The sequence below is a fragment of the Erinaceus europaeus genome, chromosome 10, assembly GCF_950295315.1.
Source record: "Erinaceus europaeus chromosome 10, mEriEur2.1, whole genome shotgun sequence".
Taxonomy (NCBI): domain Eukaryota; kingdom Metazoa; phylum Chordata; class Mammalia; order Eulipotyphla; family Erinaceidae; genus Erinaceus; species Erinaceus europaeus.
The window spans coordinates 96,420,111-96,447,598 of NC_080171.1; the positions used below are offsets into that span (position 1 = coordinate 96,420,111).

General features: G+C 54.9%; 1 protein-coding gene across 2 annotated transcripts; it reads right to left on the reverse strand.

Moving 5' to 3' along the window:
- Window positions 1-27,237, reverse strand: NR5A1 (nuclear receptor subfamily 5 group A member 1). Of its 2 annotated transcripts, none has more exons than XM_007539974.2 (7): window positions 27,075-27,237; window positions 23,587-23,703; window positions 23,326-23,467; window positions 20,292-20,917; window positions 12,462-12,581; window positions 10,803-10,950; window positions 1-1,741 (listed from the first exon to the last, which is right to left on the reverse strand). In XM_007539974.2, the coding sequence occupies exons 2-7, from the start codon at window positions 23,686-23,688 to the stop codon at window positions 1,494-1,496; spliced, it is 1,386 nt and encodes a 461-aa protein (XP_007540036.1). In that variant the 5' UTR covers window positions 23,689-23,703; window positions 27,075-27,237; the 3' UTR covers window positions 1-1,493. The 2 variants fall into 2 exon arrangements, with proteins under 2 accessions (XP_007540036.1, XP_060056140.1); XM_060200157.1 differs by lacking the exon at window positions 27,075-27,237 and adding an exon at window positions 26,814-27,043.
- Window positions 27,238-27,488: the final 251 nt, after the last annotated feature.

Consider the following 27,488-nt stretch of genomic DNA (forward strand, 5'->3'; position numbering starts at 1 on the left):
TGGAAACTAATTGCAAAATTTATTTCAGGACTGCTGGGGCTGGGGACATATGTAAGGGCACTTCTTGTTTGGGAGCTGTGGGTCTCTGGCCTTGGCAAGGGGCACATGTTTAGGTGGACAGGGTGGGGACTGAGACAGGGTGGCAGGAGGAAGAGGGGCAGGGAAGCCCAGTCACCCCCAATGGGGCAGGCTCAGTGCAAGCGGCATTGGCAACATGAAAGCAAAACACACGGTGGCCCAGCTCAGGGACAGAGGCCAGTCACGCCTCTCTCTAGGGCCTGGCCCTGGAGGATGTCTTTCAAGACACAGTCAGGAGGCCAAGGAGTTGAGGTTCAGCTTCCAAGGAGACATTGCATTGAGTCCACCAGGGGACTATGGGGTGGAGCAGGGACATCACTGATGTCCCTTATTTAGAGGCAGAGACACCATCCCAAGTTTGCCGGCATTCCCACCCACAGAGACTCTGGGTCCCTCACAGGACTTTCCACTGTTCATCTCACAAGAAGGGGAGTGAGCAGTAGCTCTTCTCTGGACTCAAGTGGGGATTTAGAAATAATGGCCCAGCACTGTCCAGGGGATACTTGGCATCAGGGTGCTTGGGGAGAGACCACAGGCCATACTTGGTGTAACCCCTGAGTCCCAGCGGCAGTCTTCAAATGTGTTCTCTACCCCTCTCCCCATACAAACCTCTCAAGGAGTATTTAAGGGGGCTGAAAACTAAAAACAAAGCATGCCTCTGGACTACAGCCTTGCAGATCAATACCAGCCTGGATGGTGGACAAGGGAGGGGCATAAATGTACATTAATGGAGGGGTCTCTCCTCAGTAGGGAGCCAGGAGCCAGCTAGAGGTGACAGTACAACTAAGCACTGTCTAGGTGACAAAGTTCTCCCTTGCAGGACCTAGGTGGAGAGAAGGACCAGAGAGGAAGGCATTTTGTCCTAACCAGTCTCCCAGTGTCCTCTGGGCACAACAGTCCCTGCCCAATTTTGCAAACTCTGTTATCCCCAGATTTCAAAGTAGAGTTTCCCTCCCCCAGTCTCTGTGAGGGGGTTCTGGAGACCCTCTGTGCCCCCCCCACCCCCAGTGGGGCCTGTCCAGCCTCTCTCTGCTCTGCTTCCAGAAGCGGGAGGGATGACTTCTGACCTAGGGGATAAGGAGATCACTGCCTACCCCACCCCCCAGGGGTCCCAGACCTCCTCTGCGGATTTTCCTGAGGATAGACAGATGGGAGCAAAGGGAGGGAGAGGTGACCAGGAACCACCCTCACAGGGCACTCTGAGTGGCAGGTAAGTGCCAGTGTCTAGCAGGGGCCACCCCACCTCAGTCAGGCCTGGACCACCCTCCACCAACCTCCCAAACACAGGCTTTAGAGAATTCAGGGGGTGGGAGCCTATAGGGCGGGGCTCCTGGGTCAGCATAATAAAATAAACCATCTGGAAATCCTGGGGTGGCTGGGCCCCTCCCCAGCCCCGCCCCCCTCCTGCTCCCCGCTCAAGTCTGCTTGGCTTGCAGCATCTCGATGAGCAAGTTGTTGCGGGGCATCTCGTTGCCCAGGTGCTTGTGGTACAGGTACTCCTTGGCCTGCATGCTCAGCGCCCGCACCTCCACCAGGCACAGCAGCAGCTGCTGGAACTTGTCCCCACAGTGTGGGTAGTGGCACAGGGTGTAGTCAAGCAGTGCAGCATTGGCCTTCTCCTGAGCATCCTTCACCAGGCTGTGGTTGTTCAGGAACTTCACATCTGCAAAGACAGGCACTGAGTCACAGCTGGGCCCCATCACCAGCTGGCCACTGCCTCACCAACACCAACACTCCAGCCAGCCAGCACCCAAGACGTGGGTGCCACCGCCACCATCACCCACACTGTCACCGTCTCCTCATCATCGTCACCCACATGTGGATGAGGAGCACTGCAGCCATGGGCAGTCACCCCTCCTGATGCTGCTGACCTCCCCAAGCCCAGCCATTGCTGCCACCAAGTGCTGGGTCACTACCGCCTGTCGCCACCATCATCTTGGGCACTGCCCTCAACAGTCACCGACAGCCCTGTGACTGTCACATATACAGCCACCACCAACCACCCAACCATAGCTCCCAGTCACCACCATTACTGCCATTGTCATTGGCACTGCCATGACCACCACCAACTTCACCAACCTCACCATGGCTTAACCAAACCCTCGGTTTCCTCTATGAACAGGGATCACCGCAGTACCCACTCTGCCAGAGTGTTGTGAGGATTCAGAGTTGCCCCGGTTGCTCCTGCTCTTGTCACATCTAGGATCAACAGCAATCCCTCACCCTGGCCAAAGCTGTCCTGTCACTATGACCCTGCAGTGGTCACCACCAGTATCAACACCCATCACAAACATCACCGTCCCTTCATCAGCACCATCGCCAGGGGTCACTGTGAATGTGGGAGAGGCTCTCCTCACAGCTGTTGAGGCACAGGGACCCGGAGACCCATCTAGAGCAGCAGACACTACTTGGGGCTCCCCTTTGAGCAATAAAAAGCCTCCAGTACCCCCAAGGAAGTTTACTTCTGGAGCCATGATGAGAGAGTAGCCTGGGTGTCTAGGTGGTACTGCTCCTGGGGAGTCCTGGGCCTTGGACAGACAATGGAACAGATGTGACACAGAGCATGTGGCTCTGTGAATATATGGGCTGAGCAGAAATAAGTGGAGAAGAAGATCCAGGAGACCTCTAACGCAAAGGCACCCAGACACATTGGGAATGCACTCAGAGGGAGCTAAGTGGTGTCACAATACGTTGAGCATACATGTTGCCACATGCAAGGACCCAGGATCAAGCCCCCACTGCCCACTTGCAGGGGCCAAGCTTCAAGAGCAGTGAAGTAAGTCTAGGTCTGCAGGTCTCTCTCTCTCTCTCTCCTTATCTTCCCCTTTCCTCTCAATGTCTATCTGTCCTATCTAATAAAATTGAAAGAAAGAGAATGAGAACAGAGCTCAGTGTGTAAGAACAGGGACAAGCTGGCTGGCAGACAGCATAAAGGTTATGCAAAAGACTTTCTTTTTTTTAAATATTTTTATTTATTTATTCCCTTTTGTGGCCCTTGTTGTTTTATTGTTGTAGTTATTATTGTTGTTGTCGTTGTTGGATAGGACAGAGAGAAATGGAGAGAGGAGGGGAAGACAGAGAGGAGGAGAGAAAGATAGACACCTGCAGACCTGCTTCACCGCTTGTGAAGCGACTCTCCTGCAGGTGGGGAGCCGGGGTTCGAACTGGGATCCTTATGCCGGTCCTTGTGCTTTGCGCCACCTGCACTTAACCCGCCGCGCTACAGCCTGACTCCCAAGACTTTCTTTCATACCTGATGCTCTAAAGTCCCAGGTTCAGTCCCCAGTACCATCACAGTGTTCTGGTGTCTCTGTCTCCCCTTTTTCTCTGCATTTCTCTCTCTCTTATTAAAAACAAAAGAACAGGGGTAAGAGCAATGAACTAAGTCCACTGTGAGATCATGGTGGGCTCCAGACTCTGCAGGAACCAAGGATCAAGCCAAGGAGGAAGAGAGAAGTTAATGAACACAGACACATCCCCCTTCCCACACCTGTGGGCTGGTGAAAACACCCAAGATGTCCTGAGAGAGCCATTCTAAAAGAATTCAGATCCCACCCCACCATTTCTGACCAGTGACCTTAAACCCTGAGCTGAAAGGCCTTCCCCCTCAATGGCAGAAGTGAATAGTTGGGGGTCTGCACAATAGCCACAGAGGGCCCCCCCAGGAAACACCGGGGTTTTGTGGGAATCCTCACCACAGTTTCTAGGCTGCACTTCCTGCTGGGGGGCTGAGGGTCAGCAGGGATTCACAGACTTCTGTCCCCACTCCCCAAAACCTAGCCCAGCCTGACCTAGGACCAGGCTCAGGAAATGGTTCCTTATCCACTTTCCATCCCCACATTGCCCCTAGACTAGCTGCTGTGGGGGAGTGTGGAGCCCGACATGTGCAGCCCTCACTCAGCTCTTTTAATCCCCTTAACACCCACTGCGCCAGGAGGGCTCGGGGCTCCTGGCAACCCTGATCCCCAGCCACCCCTAGCACGCCAGCCCAGACCTATGTTGTCCCAAGATGGATTTAGGGAAATCTGAGCTAGGCCCCAGGGCGTATGGCAGGATCTGGCCCTCAGTCCTCTACCATTTCCCCTCACCTCTGTTCAATATGTGAGCCAGGGCTATTTTCTTCGTGACCCACCCCCTCGCCCACCAGGATTGCCATTAGACCACCAGGCACCTTTGTGCCAATTAGAAAGTTCTTCCTTGGGGAGTCGGGCTGTAGCGCAGCGGGTTAAGCGCAGGTGGCGCAAAGCACAAGGACCGGCATAAGGATCCCAGTTCGAACCCCGGCTCCCCACCTGCAGGGGAGTCGCTTCACAAGCGGTGAAGCAGGTCTGCAGGTGTCTATCTTTCTCTCCTCCTCTCTGTCTTGCCCTCCTTTCTCCATTTCTCTCTTTCCTATCCAACAACGACAACAACAATAATAACTACAACAATAAAAAAAAACAAGGGCAACAAAAGGGAATAAATAAATAAAATAAATATTTAAAAAATAAAAAACAAAAAAAAACTTAAAAAAAAAAAGAAAGTTCTTCCTTGTCTACAGAGAGACAGTTTGGCAAGGGCCATACAAGATGGATTTCAGCTCCTACTTGATTCCTGGCTAGGTACCTCTGTGCAGTGAACAACCTGCCCAACGGTCCATAGCAGCCCCACTTACTAGTCTGATCTGCTCTAAATACTCACAGACCCTGAGAAGTTGCCCCACCTAGTTGGTCTCCCAGGAGCAAGAGTTGCTTGCTGGCCTCATCCCTATCCCAACCTCTTTCCATTCCAATTCTGTCTCAACTTTCATCCCTCATGTCCCACCTCCCATGAGGCTGGGCAAATCCAACATTGTCTTCTAACAATTCAGAGTCAGAGACTGGGGGGGGGGGTTCCACAGAAAGGTAGGAACCAGCTCAAGGCCACACAGCAGTCAAGGGGGCTGGCCAGGAGAAAGCAGCTGGGAGTGGAGTGGGGGGTGTACTGACTCGAGGGGCGTTGGCTTTACTGGGATTTACTGTTCTCAGCAGTGCAGTGTTGTGCCAGGGATAACGTAGTGGCACAGGGTGTGGGCGTGGAACAAGGACACCTTTCAGGGACAGCCCCCTTCCTGGCAGTGCTACATGACCCTCTGCAGGCTGGAGACCCCACTGCCCCATGAAAGCTGCAGAGGACAGCAGTCACTGAGTCCCCAGCTCAGCTACACCCTCACCCCCGACACACCCACATACCTCCCAAGCATGCTAGGACAGGCTCAGAAACAGTAGATTTCAGTGACTGAATTCAAACCCAGGTCTCTCTGGTTTTTGAGTACTGGGGACAAGTAGGGGTGTCATCAAGCATGCTGGGGGCCAGACACAATACTATCACATTCCTGCCAATCCAGGAGACCTGTCCAAAGGTCCCCACCTTTGGGCTCCTGAGTTTCTCCCGAGAAGGTAGTGTGTGCTGCAGGCTTGCATCTTTGTATCTTCCTCGTACTGGAGAAAACCCTAGTCTAGGCCTGCCCCTTCTCCCACCCTCCTTGCAAGTCCATTTGAGAGAACTGGTTCTCTGGGATGTCAGGCCCTCCCCCCATTAACAGGGCAGCAGGGTTCAGTAAACCCAGAGACACCCCTTCTTGTGGCAGGAGTTCGAATCCCAGCCTCACTACCAGCTGGGTGACCTTGAGCAAGCTCCTTTCCCTCTCTGAGCCTCAGTTTCCTGCCATCTGCCAAGCAGGAGCCAGCTCATCTCAGCCCCACCAGGTGCCCAAGAGCCAGACCTAATGTGTGTACCCAGCTCTGGGCCCTGAGCCACAGCAGGTGCAACATGAGCATGCTAGAGACCTGGCTCCGTGGTCCCCAAGCCTGCTCAGCTCCCAGCAATCCTAGAGGTGGGCGGCAGGAGGGGGCAGGGGAGATGGCACCCCCTCCTCAGAGAGCAGCCCGCTAGCTCCGCTGAGCTGGGGCCCCCCAGCTTCTCAGAAAAGCCCCCTTTTCACGGTTTAATTGAATATTTGAATAATCTTTTCATTCCAGCGAGGCATAAAGAATGTTGTCCCAATAGCGGTGACTCAGGCAGGCGCCCCCGCGCACAATGGCCCCTCGAGTGGGGCTGCTATTCAGGCCGCCTTTTGTTGGCGCGGAGCAGTGGGTAAATTGCAAACGCTTAAGGGAATGCTGCTGCCGCCGCCTCAATGGAAGTCAGGAAATCGAATGTTAGGTCAATCCATTAAGCTTCGATTAAGTCCTCTGCGGAACAATGCCAGCCGGGCCCATCTTCATAAACACCGTGATTGCCAGGAGAGAAGCACTAATTTTAATTAAACCTCCTTACCTGCCTCGGCGTCTGCCGGAGCCGGCTATTTAGATGCCAAATGGTACCCTTCTGCGGAGGCAGGCGAGAAGGAGGCGCTGAGTGGGCTATAGGGAGGTGGGGTGGGGTGGGGTGGGGTGGGTGGGGTGGGGTGGGGTGGGGTGGGTGGGTGAGGGAGCAACCTGCATAGGCGTCCCAGGCCTGGGAGGCGAAGCATGACAGCTAGTGGTCTTTGCACAAGTGGTCACCCTTCTCTCCAGGTCTGCTTCCCCTTTCAGACCCAGTTCTGGTGTTTGGGGTGGGGGCCACCCCAGATCCCTTTCAGACTCTGGACAAAACTTCCCTTTATCTTGTCCACTGCACACCAGCCTCCAGTGGTGGTTTTTACTGGGGTCCAAGGTGCCACCTGCCACCCTTTTCTCACACTAGTTAGAGGAACCTTGCTAAAGCACACATTTTGATTATGTTCCTCTGAATTAAACTCCTCCCCCAAAGCAGGTTCAGGTTATTTGGTCTGATATTCAAGGTCTTGTCCAACTCTGCCCCTGCCCACCTCACTAGTGCTGTTCCAACCCCTCCCTGCCCCACAGTTCCACCAAGGTAGCAGGAGTCTTCACCACCACCACCACACGGGCGCTACTCAGCTTTGATTTGTAGCAGTGCTAGGGATTGAACCTGGGACTTTGGAGCCTCAGGCTTGAAGTCTTGTATAACCATGATGCTTATCTCCCTGCCAGGAGTTCCCACACTCTGGTACAAACTCTTTTTTTCTTTATTTCACCCAGACCACTCCTTATACTGTAAGACCTAGGTCAGAGGCCCCCTCCTCTCAGAAGCCTTCCCTGATATCTTCAGGTGGGAGTGGTTTCTCCTCCCCAGCCTAACCCTAATTACATGTGACTAATTAGGCTCCTCTCCAAACTGGCCAGCCCATGTCTACTGGGGCTTTTTCCGTCCATCCTTGTGCCCAAATCACTCAAGTTTCCAGTCTTTTGGACTGGATATCCCACTTCAGTCAGACTGGTATCTGTATTTCCAAAGATAAGACACCATAACAAGCACACAGTAGACAAGAATGATAGTGACTGGCTCTTCACTTATTTGTCAGTTATTTAATAAGTTATTGTCGGGTAATTGTGAGGAGCCTCACAAAGCACCCTGCATTCCTGATACTATGGCCTATCTACATAATCATTGTTTTGCCTGAGAGATCCCCACCCATTTCCATTCCTTTGATCTGTCTTCTTTCTACCTCAAGACCCTCCATGCCTGCAGGGTAATATTAATCCTACCACTTAAAACCCTCGCAACAGTTGCTAAGGAAGTTCCTGCCTTTCTCCACCCCCTTCCTAGCCATTTCTGTTTCCGACTTGCCACTTCCGGGTCTACCATTTAAAAGCGTTGGCTCTCTGATCAATAAAGACATTTCATTGCCACTCCGCCATGAGTTCCTGAGTCATCTCACCCATGTCGCTGAGTGAGTAGTAGCCCAGGCTGGCTCCGGTCGAGTTCTCTCCAACCCAGAGAGCACGCGCCCGGGAAGAGGCACCCCCACACTAGCCCGGCAAGTTATAACAAAAACTGAAAATTGTCAGGGGTGAGGGGTTGGGAAGTGTCTCAGGAAGTAAAGTTCATGCCTTTCACATACAAGGCCCTGGGTTTGATCTCTGGCATTGTATGAAACTGTCATGGACAATACCAAAGGTAAGAACAGGTACAGTTGCATGGATGGTGGAAAGATGCTTTGGTATCTCTCCCTCCCTAAAAATAAAGAGTAAAAACTGATGGGGCCCAGGTGGTGGCACACCTGGTTGAGCACAAATGTTACAATGCTCAAGGACCCAGATTCAAGGCCTCAATCTTTCCCCACCTGCAGGGGAAAAGCTTCACAAGTGTTAAAGCAGATCTGTAGGTGTCTCTCTCTCTCTTCCTCTCTAGCCCCACCTTCCCTCTTGATATCTGGCTGTCTCTATCAAATAAATAAAGATAATGAAAATATCATATAATAAAAATAGATAAAATAAAAATTGATCCCAGTAGGGTGCTCAACTGTATCTTGCGTGCATGAGGACCTTTGTCATCCCCAGAACTTCATTTAATAACAAGAAAACCGTCAGGGAAAATATGCTGGCACCTATTCCATGGGGCCAGGTCATGTGCTGATAATTCTGGAGAATCACTCATTGGTCTTTCTAGCAAGTTAAGGGTTATAGTGAAGATCATTTTACAAATAGAAGAATCAAGGCTCAGAGAGGAAAGTGACTTGCTTATAGGCATACAGAGAGAAAAGTCCAGATTTAGAAACCAGGTAATCAGTTCCTGTTCCCCATCCTGCCCTTCTCACATATGCACACATCACACTCAACCAGCCTACCCTTACCCTCATCCAAGCCCTGTGAACAGTGCCCATTTCTCGAGCTGCAGCTGCCTCTCTGGAAAACAGGATAAAGTCCAGCAGCAGGGAGGGTGGGGAACTCATGGCTCTAAGCCTGACCATTTGCCTGGAGTCTGGAGAGAAGGGCTGGGCTCAGTCTACTGTCCCCTTCCGCTCCCATCTCCACCCCTCCCCCCCCCCCCCCAGAGGAGTGCTGGAGCCCAGAGCTATTCCAGGGAATAGGGTTGGGGGTGCAGACCTGGGTCTCAGGCCCTACTAGAAAGCTAGTACCTGAGTCCCTGCTCTATAGGGGGCGCCCAAGGAATGATGGAGCCCTGACCCAAGAGACTGGTGGCTGTCAGTCCACTCTCCTCTCACCCTCACAAATCATGAGGACTGTTTGTAGATTCCATCTCTATGTGCCCCTCCTCCTAGCACTGTCCTCCCCTCCACAACCCTCAGATGCTCCCATTGCTGGCCAGTTACCCACAGGTTCTTCACACAATGGGACCTTCCTTATAAGCTACAGGTCTGTGAGAGTTTAGTCTGTACATGAGATGCACACACACATACACAAAGATACCAAGTACACAGAGAGAGAGAGAGAGAGATTGATCTCCCCATCCCAGACCAGCTCTGCCTTAAGTCAACTATTGGGACCTCAAAACTCACAAAGGGGACCCCAAAACTCACAAAGACAAGGTGGGCAGGAGGATAGCCCCAGTGGTCAGGAAAGATGGGGTTCCCCCTCAACAAGCATCAGCCTGGCCTGGGTGCCTGAGGCTCTACCAACATTCTGATGCTGTCCCAGCCCTGCCAGCCCTGCCAGCCCTGCCAGCCTCTGCAGCAGTAATCAGCCCTTCAGCCTGAAGTGCCAGAGGCCAGAGACCCAGCTCATGAGGTCAGGACATACAGCCACAACCTGAGCACTGGGCTCCCTACACTCACACTTCACTAGTCACCCCCTCTGAGTCTCTCAGCTCTCTCTACTCATAGGAAGGCACCCCTCTAGTGGACTGTGACTAAACTGCCACCTGCCAGATAGACAGTATCTCATCTCAGTCCCCTTCCCAGATGATAAAGCTCACATGCCCCTCTGTATACCAAATTTTCATCTTTTCTGCAACTCTGTTAGACGATTAATCCACCCACCAAACCCCTATCCATCTTCTAAAATCCTGCTCAGACGTCCCTCGTCCAAGAAGCTTTACAAGCAGAGCCCTGACTCCCCATCCTGGAGTCCCCATCTCTCAGTCCCAGCCCCTCCCAGATGGGAAGCCATCAGAGAAAGGAAGCCTCTAGGCATGAAGCATCACTGGACATGGGAGATAGCTTACTGGGTGAATGACAGAGCGGGGGAAGGAGAGTGGAGGCTGACCTGAGTCAGGAGGATGGAGACACCTCTTGAGGCAAACAGTGGGGGGCAAGTTCAGGCTCATCCTCTGCCCCTTATCCACCCTTCATTCACCTCTTTAGCACTTAGCATAATCCCCCAGACTTGGCATTTTACTAATCATTTTTGCTTACTGGTGTATTTCATGAATTAAGTTCCCCTACTGTGGAGGTCAGTTCTGTGAAGACAGGGGCCTGGGGCTCTCTGTGTGTTCACTCTTATCACCAGTGCCTTGTACAGGGCAGATGCTGAGCAAATGTTTTTATGAATGAATGAATGGGTGAAGGGGTTAGCACCCCAAAGTGGTCAGAATTCAGATCCACTTCCCCTCCTCCTCAGAGCAGAAAATGAAGAAGAAACAGGATCCTGTGGCAGGATCAGAGATCAGAAATTCCTGAAAGCAGGTGGCACTTGAGGTGGGTTGGGCATTTTTTTAGGGATTCCAGCTGGTTATGACCAAATTCCATTAAAAGGGAAGTCTCGGGCATTATCTCTGCCCTCTGGGCTTCCAAACAGAGAAACTGAGGCCCAGAGAAGAAGCAACCCATCTTAGGAGCCTAAGCCAGATCTCCTCAAATGCTTATTTACTAAGCAGGGGCTCTTACCCACCTCCAACCCACCATCCACCCTTCCCCTGGCCATCTGGTGGGCCCAACCTTGCTCAAACCACTCACCACTCACCAAGGCTGAAGAGGATGAGGAACTTGAGGCAGACAAACTCCTGGCGGTCCAGCTGCAGTGTGTGGAGCTGCAGCACCAGCTCCTGGGCCCGTAACACCAGGCTGTGCAGCAGGGAGCCAGCCTGGGCAGCCACTGTACTGAGCTCCACCTGGGAGGGCAGAGGGCAGCAGTCAGAGCATCAGACCATGCCAAACTATGAGCAAGAGATGCTGCTTAGGGGGCAGGGAGAGGCAGTGCTTGGAAGCTGGGGTCAGGTGTACCCAGCCTGGGGCTGAGTCAACTGGGGACCACTGCCTTGGGCCTAAGGGCCCTCCTAGCCCTGGGGATAGGAGTGGGAGGAACAGGCTTCCCTGTTTTCCCCACAGTGCTAGCCCAGAGCCAATGCCCCTCTGCTATAGGGCCATATCAGGCCAGTGGGTGTGGAGGAAGAACTGAAGTATTCTTTATGTAGAAAAAGCTGCAGCAACCAAGCCCAGCAGGGTGGACGAGTAGCTTTTGTTTTGTGTGGTGTCTGCTGCAGTGAGCACCTTCTCATAGCAGGTGTCAGGGCCAGGCAAGTCAGCCTGGCTACACGTGGACTCAGCCACATGATGACTGCCCAGGGGCCCTGCAGCCCATACATGGATCCTTAGACTAGACATGTGGCCACATCTGGACTCACATTTGCACTCATGCACATCTGTGAAGACACTCACGGGGTTGCCCCCCCCCCACTGTAGAAAATGGGGGTGCACACACTGGCTATTGTGCTAGTTCACATGATGGGGTCACATGTACACCCACTTTGACATGTGACAGGCAGATCTTGTCTGTACAACAGACTTCAGGAAAGCGCACGCATATGTGACATCCCTGGAGGCTTCACCATGTAAGTGGCACAGCACAGGCCAACACACTCACAGCTCAGACTCTGCATTTGCACTCACAGGTGGCCTCAGAGACAGGAGACCCCTGGGACCAGCAGTCATTCCCCTGCATAGTCTAAGATACCCAGAGTGGAAATTGAGAGTGTGGACAGGGGCCTTGGTCTGCAGCCCACTCTCCCCTGCTCCCTCCCCCAGGCCAGCCTGTGGGCACCAACCTCCGTCTTCCCCCATGCAGAAGTTTGCTGAGGGCCCTGGGTTCCCACACTAAGGGTCTTTATTCTCTATCCTAAAGAAGGCCCAAATTCTGACTTTAGGGGGTGCTCAGATCCCTCTGCCAAATCATTCATTCAAAAATCAAAGGACTTCAAGATCTTATCTGAGTCAGTTCCTAACATCCTCTCAAACCTCACTTCTCAGCTCATTTTACCCACCATGGGGCACGTGATCCACACACCCAGCAGACCCAAACTTCTCCCAACCCTTGGCTCTGTGTGAAGGTGGGGACTGCCCCCACCACCTTTCATTCCTGCCCAACCTCTGTTTATCTATTTTTAGATCCAAGCCCCCAAGGACCCCCGACCTTCCCCATGTTCCTGAGTGGCTTCCCCCAGAGCAGCACTCCTTGGGGTTGATTCCTATCAAAGTCATGGCCAAGGTGGGTCAGAGGAAGGTTGGGCCAGAGGTGCACATAGGATGGACTTGAGGAAAGGGGTGACATTCAGGCAGCAGGAGAGGCCCAGTACTCTGGAAGAGCACAGGGGCGATGGGAGGCTGGCACAATAAGGTTGGTCACCTCTTGTCCTGTGACCAGAAGGATGCTGCCCTCCTTGCCGTGCTGGATCTGGCGGTAGATATGGTCGAACACCAGCAGCTCGCTCCAACAGTTCTGCAGCAGTGTCATCTGATCGGCCACCTGGGGGTGGGGGAAGGAGAGAGAGAGAGAAGAGGCCCATAGGGGCCCAGGGTCAGGTCAGACATCCTCACCCTACACCCAATTCCAAAGTAAAGGAAGGTGTGGGGTCTGGGTGAGCTGCTACACTGCCTGCACCACTAGCCCACCTGTCCACCCCAGGCTGCTAAGGGCCTGGCAGAATAAAAGGAGGGTCCAATGGCTGAGGTGGGGCTCTAACGGGCCTTACTCTTGGTCCCAGATTGACCTCTTTCAGGCTGTAGGACCACAAGCAAGTTCTATTACCTTTCTGGGCCTCAGCTTTCTCCTCTATAAAGTGGGCCAAGTGTTAGGTGTCTTGGCACATCGTAAGCACTCGATAAATGTTAGTGACTGCTGTGGTTGAAATTCAGGAGGAGATGGCCATCCACCTTAACCCTGTGTCTATTAGAGATATTGCCACATCTTAGCAACTTCAGGAAAGTCCACACATATGTGACACATTTTAGCACAGCAACAGTAAACATTCATAACTATGGTCTATAGGACCTGAGGACATGGGATGCCAGAGCCTGCAGGGCCCTCAGTCTGGCCTAAACCCGTCTGTATGTTTCAGATGAAGAATCAGACTCCCAAAGAGGTTGAAGGGCTCTCTGACATTGCGCTGAATGAAAGCCAGGCCAGGACCATGCTGGACACTCTTTAGCCACAGTTCCCCATGGTGGCACATTGAGCCCTTCAGGCGATTCAGAATTGTACAGGATGCTGACGGCCAGTCCCTCTTAGCATGTCAGCTTCTCAGCCAGACTCACCTACCCCAGGGCTATTTCCAGAGCATTCTCCTGGGCCATGTCCATGACCACTTAAGTAAATCTTACTGACAGTTCCCACACTGCAGTTCTACAACCCTATGAGGATGGCCCAGCTATTCTCCCCTACATATATATATATATATATATATATATATATATATATATATATAGAGAGAGAGAGAGAGAGAGAGAGAGAGAAGATTGAGCCCAAAGAGGTCAAGTAACTTGCCCAAGGTCACACAGGTCTGTCTGACTCCAGATCTCTACTTTTATCAGCCAGATGTGGCAGAAGGCCCACTGTTGCCACCCAACAAGTTTGTTACCTCCTCCATGAAGCCCTCCCAGGTCCCTCCTCCTCCCTTGGTGACCTTATCATCCTATGTGCACCTGTAGTGGCATCAGTTCATGCCTCTGTGTCCTCTAGTCCCTAGCATCAGGGAAGGCAGAACTAGTGTCCTGCTCATTGCTGGGCCTCCAGAGGCCAGAGTACAGACCGAGAAACCAGACCCAGGCTAGAGGAATCCAGGCAACCTTTGGCCTGAGGGGAACTGTCCCAGGACCTAAGAAACAGCTCTTCTGAGGAGTAGGAACCCCTTCTTTCCTTCTGTTCTTTGTTAGGGGTGCCCCAAGGGGGTGATCACAGAAAGAAAGAGTGGACTGAGAACAAAGTGAGCAGATAGAGACATAACCAGGCCTCCTTTGGCCTCTCTGTCCCCTCTGCCCACCCCCCAATCTATGCAGATGGAGACCCAGAGGGAGGATCTATCTCTGTTCTCCCACCCTCCCTCAAACCATCTCCATGAAGAACCCCCACCTCTGTCCTCCTCTCCTAGCAGAAAGTCCTCCCACAAGCCGCCCCCCTTTTTTTGGCCAGGACAGGAAGCCCAGCAAAGGACCTCAGATCCAGTCACAGCTACCCTTGGATAAAGAGGCCAGGAGAACTAAGCACCGGGTAGGGACGAGACACCTCCTTTTAGGTCTCTGAGGGGAACTCCCCAGCTTCCAAGGCTAGAGGGGTGGGAGGGTGGTAAGAGGGGCCCCACAGCCAGGTCCAGGACTGGGAGCACTTCTAGCCCACCCAGGACTTTTCACCCTGACCCACTGACACTGCCCACATTGTAGGTGAGGAAACAGAGGCTGCAGGGGAATATGCAGGAGCTGGGCTCTGCCCAGGTGCCCTCAGCTGGGCACATATCTGGGGAAAGAGGCACCTGGGGATTCTTGAGTCCCCCCACCCCCCAGTGGAAGGAAGACTTCCCTGAGACTCATACTGGCCCAAAGGGAGAACGGGGGGTGGGGGGGGGAACAGGCATAGCTGGCTCTGCCTTCTCCAACCACTGAGGCCCTGGGGAAGCAGACACGCTTGTGCCTGGGTTGAAGGCACAGGGGGTGGGGAGGTGAATGAGCTGGAGATAAGAATTAGGAGATAAGCAGACAGAGCTTGAGGCAAAAAGCAGAAGGGGTCACAGTGACCTGGCTGGCCCAGTCCTAGAAGCAGACTCTGTAGCCAGACCTCAGACCCTGGAAGTGAGGCAGACAGTGGGGCAGATAGGGGCAAGATGGCAGCCAACACTTCATGGCCTGGGCTCTTCATCTGAGACCCAGCTCAACTCCACGCTCATCTTTGCCCTGGTTTCCTATTCTGAGAAATGGTGAAAATAAATCCTTTGTCTTAGGTAAAGAAAAACACAAGCCCAGGGCCATGAGTCATGAAGGGCCCTGTGAAGCCTGCATTGGTCTCCCTGGGTTCCACCTACTGCCAAGCCAGGCGATCTTTCCTGCCAAACAGTCGCTCACTCTCTCTTCTAGACAGACAGATGGACACAAAGACACCAAACTCCAAAACACCCACCCCCACTCACCCTCCCCCACACCCACCCACATACTCTTCACTCTATTTTAAAAGAAAACCCTCAGGCAGCAGCCACCAGCCCTCTCTATGGAAAGCAGGTGGCTAAGAGGCTCACTTACCCAAAGAGGGTTGGTTTTCCACTTTCTAGGTTTCTTCCTAAGCCAAAGGTTCCTCTTCTACCCCCAGGCCTCCCTACCACCCTGGGAACAAAGACATTTGCAGGTCCCGACCCAGGGTCTTCGGTGTGGTCTGCCAGCCGCTGTGCCTCCTGCCAGTCTGCCACAAATCTTCCCAAAGCCTTGACACTTTGCAGCCTGCCTCAGAGACAGGGTATTTATGGGTGCTGAGCTGTCCTCCCTCCCAGCAGAACCACCTCCAGAGCCCCTTGGGGTCTGATCCAAAGGTTAGAGGGCCCTGTAATTCTCCAGGAGCTGACATGCCATGGGCCAGCCATGGTGCTTCCCCAGCCAAGTGGAGGCAGGCCACCTTTTGTTAGCCTGGGGCTAACAGAGTTACTGTCACAGAAATGAAACCATGTATTTGTGCTGTGAACTCTGTGGCCAGCCCAGGGCTGCAGAGCTGGATGTAGAGAGTAACCTGATGTCAGCATAGGTCACCAGGCACTCTGGCCCTCACCGTCCCCCTCTGTGGTCCCCATCTTGCACACTTCCCATCTCCTCTTCATGGGAACTATCCAGAAAGCAGCAAGGACAGGTGAGTTTCTGCCACCCTGAAGATAAAAAGTTGTTTCAGTGAGCCCCAAGGGGTGGCATAGTGGCTAGAGTACTGGACTTTCAGGCATGCAGTTCCTAGTTCATTCCCTGGCACTGCATGTCCTATTGTGATGCTCTGGTGTCCTCTCCCACACATCTTAAAAATAAGTAAAAAATAAATACAAAACAAGAGGGTGGGCAGTGGTGGAACCTGGTTGAGCACACACATTATCATCAGTGAGGACCTGGGCTCAAGCCCCCAGACTCCACAAACAGAGGGGAAGTTTCATGAGTGGTAAAGCAGTGCTGCAGGTGTCTCTTTTTCCCTCACTCTATTTCATCTTCCCCTCCCAATTTCTCCCCATCCTATCAAATAAAAGGAAGGAGGAGGAGAAGAAGAAAGAGAAGGAGATGGAGGAGGAAAGGGAGGAGAAGGAGAAGGAGGAGGAGAAGGAGGAGGAGGAGAAGAAGGAGAAGGAGGAGAAGAAGGAGGAGGAGGAAGAGGAGGAGAAGGAGGAAGAGGAGGAGAAGGAGGAGAAAGAGAAGAAGGATAAGAAGGAGAAGGAGGAGGAGGAGGAGAAGCAGGAGGAGGAGGAGAAAAATAAATAGTCACCAGGAGTGGTGGATTTATCCTGCAGGCACCAAGCCCTAGTGATAACCCTGGCAGCAGTAATAAAAATAAATAATTAAGAATTATCCCCAAATTGGAGATAACAGCAGCTAAATAGTAAAAAAAAAAAAAAAGGGGGGGGGCAGAATAAGTAAATAAATAAAACTGCTTAATAAGTCCATGGCAAAATCTGTGCCTACCTTCTCCCAGAATTCTCTTCACTCAGAAGAAATGACTATAACCTATCTTTACTCATTCTTCTTGCCTAGGTCTATATGCAGACCTAGTGTACAGCAAATATAGATAAAATCCTACAGCAAGAGGTGGGGTTTTCACTGTGTGTGGGGGGGGAGGGTGACAGTAAGGAGGCAGATGTTGCTTCCACTTACAGAACACTTCAGGTGCACCAGGATCTATGCTAAACACTTTACCTGAACTGGAGCACATGTCTCCCTGATGCTGGCCTCTGTGACTAACTTCTGTGCCATGGTCAGACCTACCACACCCTGATTGTGTGAACAGGGAAAGTAGAGACTCAGGCACATGTGAGCTAGGAAAGACAATAGCTCCCCAACAGCTCAGCAAAGAACTGAGTCAGAGCTTCCCCTGCCAATAAGTTGCCATTAACAACTTAAGAGGGCTGAGTGGGGGGTTCTAAGGAGAACTCAGGCTCTGCCCCAAGATGAAGGGGGAGGGCAACCAATCCTTAATGGCTGTGTCAGGTGGCAGCTCCTGGGTCCTGTCAAGCCCTCGAGCCCCACCTCAGAGGATACCCAGAGCTCCCTAACATGTCATGCCTTTCCTACTCTGGGACCTGCCACATGCTATTCCCACTTATTGGGATGCCCTTATGCTTCCCGAGATACTTCCTGGAAAGGCACAGGTCAAAGAACTCATCCCTGACTCCTTTCTCACAAAGCCATTTGCTTTCCCACTCAGCCTGCTCAGCCCTTTCTCATTCTCTCAGAGCCTGGGCTCCCTGAGGCATCACCATGTGCATATCTATCTCTTTAGCTGGCCTAGAAAACTTCCTGAGTCTGATTCACTTCAATGTCCCAGTCTTTGGCCCCACTGGGTTGGACTGTCCCACCATTAGAGTCAGAGAGCCCCCCTCTTCTGAGTGCCAGTTCTGTCCCTTCCCTGAGGATGATTAAGTCAATAAGAAGAAAGAGCACATGATCTGCATTCCTCCCACCTTCCTGCCCATGCCCCCCACCCTGACTCTGCAAACGGATAGCAGCCCAAGACTCACTGGGCCTGCAGGGAAGAAGTTCCACATGGGGCTGGGAGAAAGCTGTCAGTGGGACAAGCACCTCACCATGAACAAAGTTCTGGGTTCAAGCCTGGCATCCATCACATGGGAACACCATAGCACAAGTGATGGAGCAGTGCTATGGTGTGGGTTTGTTTATGTGAAAATAAACAGACAAGAAACAAACAACAGTAGCAACAACAGACTCATGATACCCTAGCAATGAAAAATGAAGTCCTATGAGGCCAATCCCTATAATCTGGGCTGAGCTGGTCCTAACCTGCAAGGTTCCTTTGCAAAAGGTACTGACCAGGGCTTATAATCCCTGGGCTCGACTCAGAGACTCTGGGAAGGGGAAGCAGGATGGTTTGGACAACAGAGAAACTAGAAGCAGGAAAAAACACTCAGCAAAGCTGGGACAAAGGCCCATCCCATCCTGCGTGAAAAACCCCAAGAGACCAGGAAGGCAGCCAGAGGAAGTGCCCAGCCCCTGGATCCAGGTTCTGGAAGGCCAGCAGTGCCCCCTCCACCCCACCCCCCACCCCCACCCCCACTGTACAAGGGACTCACGGGAAGTCTGGCAGGGAAGCTGGCAACCACCCCATGGATCCTGGGATCCTCACCTCCCCACCACCAGGGGCTCTAGCTTGAGTGGAAGGTGATGGGGCTGTTCAAAGCCCTGCCCCACATCTCATCTCTGGTCTCCCCGAGAGATTAAGAGAAGTCCCACCCACTAACAGACTCAAGGGACAGCACAGTCAGGTCACCACCAAGACAAGCCCTCCACTACAGAAGTAGAAGCCACCGACACATGTTCTGGACTACCAGAACAGTCCAGGTCCCCCCACCCATGGGGGCATGGTCCCCACATGCCCACCCCACCCCCCACATGCAGCCCAGGTAGGCAGTGCCCCTGGCCTATCCGGCCACATGCCCCTGGAGGAAGCCCAGGCCTGAGTGGCGTCAGTGCTGACAATGCTGCTCAAGGCTGCGGTGGGCCCAGGGGGGAGGGCAGCAGGGCCCTACTCTTTACACCCAGCCCCAGAACAGCCTGGGAAGTGGCCCAGGGAGAGGACCCGTGCCCAGGCGGGAGGGATTGGGCCTTGTGGGGCTGGGGAAACTGTGAGGTTGGCAGAACACCCTGATCAGAGGGAGATGGAGCACAATGGAGGCTGAAGCTTCTGGTCAGGGTGCTTCAAGCCACTAGGTAGGATGACTGACGGGAGGTTCTTCCTTGCCTAGCCTCAGTTTCTCCTGCTACTCTCTGCTTTCTTTAGCCCTCTGACACCTCATCTGAGGAGGGGCAGAAGACCTTGCCATAGGAAAAAGTCACCCTGCTGGGAAAATCAAGGGCTGCATTGTCTCACCTCTAGCCTCCCCCACCCCACCCCTTACCCCTTTGCATACACAGACACACACCATCCCACCTGAGCAATGCAAGGACAGCAAGACCTGACAGACACCTCCACCAGGAATAAAACCCAAGAGCCCTCAGACTAAGACACTGTGACCTCCCCATCCCCATCTATGGCATGAGAGGACTAACTGGGTGGGGTCCTCTTCCCACTGAGGGGCTGGGACAGCCAGAGACTCTCAATTAGTCCTCAGCAGGAACCCAGGGTCTCAGAGAAAAAAGACATAAATACTGGAGACACCCAAACTGGGAGAGAAGCAGAGAGAGAAGTAGCTAGAGAAACAGAGAAGCTGAAAGACACACGCCTGAGAGAAAGACAATAGAAATAGATGGAGGCAGAGATAAAAGTAGAGAGCAGCCTGGGAGGTAGTACAGGCGTTAAAGCATTGAGCTCTCTCAAGCGTGAGGTCCTGGAGAGTTCAATCTCCAGCATCACCTGTGCCAAAATGATGTTCTGGTTCAATCTCTAATACATAGTTAAAAATAAATCTTTAGGGGCTGGGTGGTAGCACAGCGGGTTAAGTGCACGTGGCGCAAAGCACAAGGACCGGCATAAGGATCCCGGTTTGAGCCCCTAGCTCACAGGCAGTGAAGCAGGTCTACAGGTGTCTGTCTTTCTCTCCCCCTCTCTGTCTTCCCCTCCTCTCTCCATTTCTCTCTGTCCTATCCAACAACACGAACAGCTATAACAACAGTAACAACCATAACAAGGGCAACAAAATGGGAAAAATAGCCTCCAGAAGCAGTGGATTTGTAGCGCTGGCACAGAGCCCCAGTGATAAGCTTGGAGGCAAAAAATAGAAAAATAATAAATCTTTAATAAATAAAGACTTTTTTTTTAAAAAAAAGGCAAAAGTAGAGACAAAGGAGGCAAGAGGAAAGGATTGAGTGAGAAGTGAGCAGAGAGGCAGGAAAGGCTGTGGTGGGCTGAAGGCACTCCTCAATATCCCATGTGGACATAAAGCCATTGGACAGGATGGACCCAGCCCCAGCCCTTGGGAAGGAGTGACCTGGATGGAGATTTGGTCAGCTGAGAGGACCCCCAAGTCCAGCAACCAGTCAGGTGGAAGGAGAGGCTCACCTCCAGCTCCTTGAAGACCATGCACCTGCGTGCCCAGTCCACGATGGAGATGAAGGTCTGATCAGCCATTCTACACAAGAGGCTGAAGGGCGCAGGCTGGTCGGGGCGCCCCTTGGCGGGTTCCTGCAGGCACCCCACTATGCGTGCTCGCACCTGGTCCTCGTCAGGCTCCAGCTGCAGCAGCTGCAGGATGAGCTCAGGCACCCCTGGGCCCCCGGAGAAGGGCTCCGGGTAGCCGTAGGGTGGCCCAGGTTGTGGGGGGCTGGTGTAGGGCTCCGGGTATTCAGACTTGATGGCTCGGCCGGGAAAAGAAGGATAGAGGTAGCCAGCCAAGGGCCCGTGGGTGCCAGGCACAGCCATGGGCAATGTTGGGGCTCCAAAGTCGCCCAGTGTACCCGCAGGTGGAGCAGAGCCCAGGCCCTTGGGCTCCGGCACATGCAGACCTGGGGGCAGCATGTAGTCCGGTGGGGGAGGGGGCGGAGGAGGCACCCCCATGGGGGGCCCGGTCTCCAGCTTGAAGCCATTAGCTCGGATCTGTGCCTTCTTCTGCTGCTTTAGGGCTCGGTCCCGCTTGTACATGGGCCCAAACTTGTTCCGGCCACCCCTCATGCGGTCAGCTCGCACAGCTGTGGGCAGAAGTAGAGGCAGAGGGTCAGGCTGTCCCCCTCTGTGCTGCCTTCCCTCTGTCCCCACCCAGAGTTTGTCCCAACTGGTCTGACCTGGTGTTCCCCTGCCTAGTACCCACTGTGGCTTCTGTTGCCCAGAGATGCAATGAGTCTCCTTCACCAGGTCTTCTGGCCCTGGTCCCCCTCAGCCCATGAGACTTCAGGACACCCCACATGTGTGCACTTTGCATTCACTCTACTCATCTTCAGTGCAGCTTCCCCTCTGTCTTCCCCCTGCCTTTGATATTCTTTCCCTCTCAAATCCTGAGGTCACCACCTCCACAACATGTTCCCAGATTCATCCATGTAAGCAGGACCCATGGCCCTGGCCCCCAGTGCCCTGCCTCCTGCTCAGTCACATAGCGGGACGAAGCTGTGAGAGTCAAACTCAGAGCTCCATGAGCTCAGCCATGAAGGTGCCTTACTGGGGGGTTGGGGGGAAACAGAAGCAGGAAGTGGGCCCCTTGTGTCCAGTTTTTCCCTGTCTGGCTATCTGGCTCTGTCAGCCCCTCTCTTGCAAAGGACCTGGGCTTCTCTGCTACCTTCAAGAGAGAGAGAGAGAGTGTGTGTGTGTGTGTGTGTGTGTGTGTGTGTGTGTGTGTGTGTGTGTGTGTGTTTGAAAGAAACCACAGCACTGAAGCGTCCTTCAATGCAGTGTGGACCAGGCTGTAACCTGGGTTGTACACAAGGCAAAGCAGAGCACTCACTATCCTTGTTTATTTATTTATTTATTGGATAGAGACAGACAAAAATAGAGAGGGAAAGGAATGATAGAGAAAGAGAGAACTATTTCACCAGCCCTGCCTTCAACTGGGTTTAGGGCTAGCTGGGGCTGTGCTGGAAGAATGGACCTCCTTGCTGAAATGTCACTCCCTCTGGCTAGGAGCATGTTACCAGCTGGAAGCTACAAGTGGGTCTCTGCAGCTGTAGTGTGGTTCAGACAGAACCCTACTCCTGGCCCAAGGAGAAGAGAGACAAGGGGTGGGAGAGGGGCAGCCTCCAGCAGGATAGACTTCAAGGTCCATCCAGTTATCCTTCCACCACAGGCTTGGGTGACCCTGCTCTGTTTCCTCAAATCCCACCAGGAGATTTTGCAACTTGCATATGCTGGTTCATGAGGACCTGAGCTGGGACATGAGCTCTGGGGATAGGACAGGATGGCCCCCTCCCACTCAGGACTCCTTCCCCCATGACAGGATCTGCACTCCGCAGCTCTCACCAGGTGCCTTCCACACTGTTTACAAACTTAGCCAGTGGCTGCCTGCTCCATGCACAGCCTGACCGGGATCCACAGGGTGGACACCTCCAACTATCCACCTTCAAAGAGCTTGAGTCTTTCCTTCCTTCTTGACAGAGTTGGGGGTGAGGAGGCAAAGACAGGCCTGAGCACTTTGGGGGTAATGTTTCCCACTCCTTGTAGCTAGAGTGGAATATCACCCACCATCAAGTGAGTGAACTGAGTGAGCCTTTTGGTTGGTAGGTAGACACTCCGAACAGTGAGCTGGCAGTGCTGCTGGATGATTATATAACAATCGATGAGAATAATAATAACAGGAGGCTGAGTGGTGCCACACCTGCTTGGGCACACGTGTTACAATGCCTAAGGACGGGGTTCAAGCCCCTGGTCCCCACCTTCAGGGGGAAAGTTTTGTGAGGGGTGAAGCAGTGCTGTAGGTGTCTCTCTGTCTCTCTCCCTCTCCATCTCTCCATTCATCTTGACTTCTGGCTGTCTCTATCAAATAAATAAAGACAATATAAATTAAAGGAATAAAAGAATGATAGTAATGACCAAGCCAACGAGCATTTGCTATGTGGCAGGCACCGTGCTAGAAGCTTCTCAAAGATTCCCTGGCACTGACTGAAGGAGGAGGTACTGCTATTCCACCAGTTTCTCCGAATGGAACTCTGGCTGTAGGTGCGGTTAAGGAGCTTGTCTAGTGTCACTCAGTCTGTATGTGGTAGCTCTGGGAGCTGAGCTCTCAGTAAAAAAAAAAAAAAAAAAAAAAAAAAATTGACAGGGATGGAAACCTACCCAGACCTGGCCTTGAGGGTCAGAGGGGGTGCTGCAGAAGGCTCTATTCGGTGCCTCATCTCACCCTGGGACTGGGGAGCGAGGGTCACTCTCCAGGATTCCCTTTCGGCTTCTCAGTTCAGCCCAGGCAGATCCCCTAAGCCAGCTCCTCACGCTGTTGGATGCTGGTTCTACCCCTGTCCTCCCCACTCCCCGCCCCCCGCAGAGGTAGGGGCTTAATGTCACAGTGGGGGCCCCAGAAACTTGAAGGGTGCCAGTGGGGCCCTCCGCGGTTCTCCCACCCAGCCCCTGCTCCCGCGGGCAGCGGGCGGGCGGGCAGCGGAGCACAGACACGCACCTTCCAGGCGCATCCCCACCGTCAGGCACTTCTGGAAGCGGCAGAAAGGACAGCGCTTCCGCTGCGTCTTGTCGATTTTGCAACTCTGGCTCTCTGTGCACGTGTAGTGCTTGTTGTTCTGCACCGTGCGCTTGAAGAAACCCTGGGGGGCGAGAGGGGGGCAGGAGGTGGGCAAGCCCGGTCTCCCTCCGCGGGCCCCCGGCCCCCCGCCCCCCTGGGCTCTCCCCAGCCTGCCCCCGCCCCGGGCCCCCGGAGGCTCACCTTGCAGCTCTCGCATGTGAGCAGCCCGTAGTGGTAGCCGGACACCTTGTCCCCACACACTGGGCACAGCTCGTCCAGGTCCTCGTCGTACGAATAGTCCATGCCCGCGGCGTCCGCCTGTGGAGGGAGGCGGGGGTCAACGTGAGGGCCGGGTGGAGGGTCCCGCACCGCCGCGCCCGCCGTCCCTCACCATGGCCCGGCGCCCCAAGGCCAACGCAGCGACCCGCTTCAGCAGGTGCCCGGCCGCCCGCCCTGCCCGAGCCCCGCGCCCCTCCTGCGGGCTGCTCCCGCGCCGCCCGCGCCGGGCCCAAGCCCCGGGCCTGGGATTCGATGCGCTTTGATCTGCATTCGTTCGTCTGGAAATAAAACCCCGATTCTGAGAAGAAAAGAAAAAAACCGGCATGGGCTGGGCTGCTGGGGAAACGCCAGCGCCAGTGGAGGAGGGGTCCAGTGCTCTGGGCATCCGACAGAGAAGAGAGAGACGGCATCTCAGAGATACCGAGAAATGGGCAGAAACGAGACCCTCAGGAACCGGCAGAGGCCACTTAACCGGGAGTAACCCGGGGCAAGGACAACGAAAACCTGCGTAACCGTGGCTCTTTGGTGCCGGGTCCGAGACAACCTGGGAAGACAAGAACGGGGAGAGACAGAGACAGAGGCAGAGACAGAGAGGGTGGGTGACGATACATAGGCCATGGATAGTTCAGAGGTAAGAGATACCACAAGAGAGAACAGAGACACCGGGAGACAGGGACCCAAAGAGAAAACCAAGAAGAGACATACGCCCTGCCAGAGACGCGGTGGTAAACTACAGACCCCGAGAGACTAGAGAAACCTGAGGATGGAGAGAGACAGAGAGTGTCAGAGACACCAGCAGAAAACCTGGAGAGACGAAGGCGCCCCGGAGGAAGGTCGGGGCTGGGAAGGCGCGGGGAGAAGGGGCCCCCGGGAGCCGTCCGGGCCGGGACCCCCAGCCCCCGGCAGGACGGAGCCCGAGAGCGCGGAGCCGGGAGAGACAAAGCCGGCGGCAGCGACGGCAGCGCCCCGAGAGCCAGGCGTCGGGCGCGGAGCCGGGGCGCAGACCTCGGGCGGGGACCCCGCGGACCTCGGAGGTCCCGCGCCCGTCTGGGAGCAGCCCGGGCCGGAGAGTCCCGGGGGGAGCGGGGATGGGCGCGCCCGCAGCCCACCTGGCGGCTCCTGCGAGCAGCAGCGCCCCGCGTCCCGCCCGCGCGGAGCCCGCACCTCCCGGCCCGCCGCCGCCGCGGGGATGAGCCGCACCCGGGCGCAGCGCCGCCCGCGATGACTGCCGCTCGGGCCGGGGGCGGGGAGGCGGGGGCGCGGGGCTGGCGGCGAGAGGCCTTGGCCGCCCCCACCTCCCGTTCCCCGCCCCCGCCGCCTGCAGGGCCGCCGCGGGGCGCACCTGGGACCCTGCCCCCCGCCGCCCGCACACGCAGCCCCCGGAGGGGGGTCCGGCCGTGTCCCCGCCACCCCAGGCCCGCCTATGCCCTCCCTCCGCCCCAGCCCGACTGGAGCCCGCAACCCCCCGCCGCCGGCCACCCCGGAACCCGGCAGGTGCTGGGGGCCGGAAGCCTGGGGCCACCTGCCTGCGAGTCCGGGCCGGCCTACGGGGCGGGCGCGGGGAAGGGTGGAGGCCGCCGCTCGGAGCGCGGGGTCAGGCTCTCAGCCCCGCAGCCGCGGCCTCTCGCTGGACAGCAGACAGCACCGCCTCCCCTCAGTTTCCTACTCTGTGAAGTGGGAACCTCACGGTGGGGCTGCGGCTGAACCCCAACGGAGCTGGCTCTGCGGAAGCGAGGGGTTGTCCAGCTGGGGGTCTCGGGAGAACTCCTGCCCCTCTGAGGGCCTCGGTCATCCTCTTTCCCCTCCACAACCCCCCAGTCCCCAAGACTGTCCAGCTGGAAACGGGGTGGAAATGGGAATGGTGGTCTTTTCACGTTGAGAGTTTGCGGAGGTCTGGTAAGGACCCGAAGCCACCCACCGAGGGCCGGGAGCTGGGGCGCAGAGCCCAGTTCGGGAGGACCCCTGCCTGCCGGGGCTCTGCTCCCACACTGGGCGGGGGAGGCGGGAAGGGAAGCTCCCGGCCGCCCCCGACAAGGGGGTCCCAGGCCTGGACTCGCTCATTTCAGGGCTGGGGAACATCTACCAAATTTGAGGCCTGAGATAGGAGGGGTCTGTGCGATGCCTGCCCTCGCCCCCTCGGGTACCTAAGGGCCCAGAGATCTTTGAAAGCAGCCAAGCCGCCCGAGGCGCACCCAATGAAGAGCACCCACCGCCAAGACTCTGAAGCCTGGAGCCAGGGCAGCCTCTTGTTTCCTTGGGCTTTTCTGCTAGAGCCTCGGTCCTGCCTGCACAGACTCAGGGAGCCCCACACAGGCCCTTCCTCATTTCATTCACCCCAGGGCCTGCACCAAGGGATCTGCCTTCCACTTGCTGTGCAAGCTTGGGCAATTAACTGCGCTTCTCTGAACTTCTCAGACCCTCCCAATATAAAACGGAAAAAGACAGACTACAGAAGAAAGTGAGTTTTCATGAATGAATCTTGGTGAGGACTGGGGAGGAGCCCAAGATAGAAAGTTAATTACAGACCCCTGTCCCTCACTGCCCCTCTATCCCAAACCCCTGAGAAACAACAGCTTCTGCTGAAACTGGAGGTGGCAGAGCTACTGCCTCTGAACATCTGGAAGAAAGAGGGCTCCTGAAAGTGACAAGTGCCGGGGCACCCATTTGTAGGGAATTAGAGAAAAGCAATGGAGGACATCTGGGTAGGATGGTCTCCAGTTGCTTCTCTGTGGCAGATGCCGCCACAAGTCTCTTGGACATAGCTGAGGAAGATGCAGAGGGGTGAGAGTGGAGGTCTGGGAGCTCCTGCTGAAGTGGTGGTCAGGCCTGGAATCAGTTTGCCCTTTTTGTCCCCCCTCCACGTCCTCTCCCCCAAGGATTGCTCTGCCACAGATTGGGATCCCCAGAACCGACCCTCTACTTGTGTTTCACTCAGCCCACTCTAGCCTCAGACTCCAGCTCATCATCACAGCCCCTCACCCACTTATCCCAGGAAGCTAGTCAGACCTCACCCAGCTACAGAACCCTGACTGACTGACAGACACAGAAGACAGACACATGAATCCACAGAGACGCCAAGACAGCACAGACACACTGACAGAGAGCTTCAGAGACCTAAAGATAGGCCCTGGGGCCCCAGAAACACTCACAGGCTACAAAACTTGGGTCCAACACAGTCCCATGAATCCACTGATCGACAGCAGAACACCTCCGGACACCCTAAGGCCTAGCTCTCCAGTCATTTGTCCACGGGTGATGGCAGGGAAGTTCTGGGGACAGACCAGGCCCCTTTCCTGCCAAGGGCAGCGGGCACCAGTCACTCGGTAGGGCAGGCAGTGGCTGGCCCAGGCCACTGGGAGGCTGCAGAGGGAGGTTGGCCAGTGGAGGCCTGGGCCCCGGCCCTCACTTACGGAGCAGAAGCAAGCTCTTGCGCTGGATGAGGGTGGTCAGTGGGTGCAGGGGGCCCGAGGGGAGGCCCAGATGGGGCAGTGGTGACCGTGGGCACACGGGAAGTCCTTCACACCACGGCGGGCGGCGGGCAGACAGTAGGCTGGCCCTGTCCGTCCGTCCTCCTTCTCCTCCCCGCCCCAAGGGGGGGGCCACCAGAGGCCCAATTGGTCTCTGCCCCCACGTGACTCCGCAGGCCTCTCTCCTTCTTTGTTGGTGTTTCTCTTCATTTAGGTTTATTTTTTTCTTCTCCTAATAGAAAAAAAAAATGCCCCTATCTATCTGGGGGCCGTGAGTGGGGGTGGAGGCCAAGGCACTCTGGAGGCCTTGGCCAGCTGGCTGCTCCAGGCCTCTGTGGGGGCCCAGAGGCAGGGACC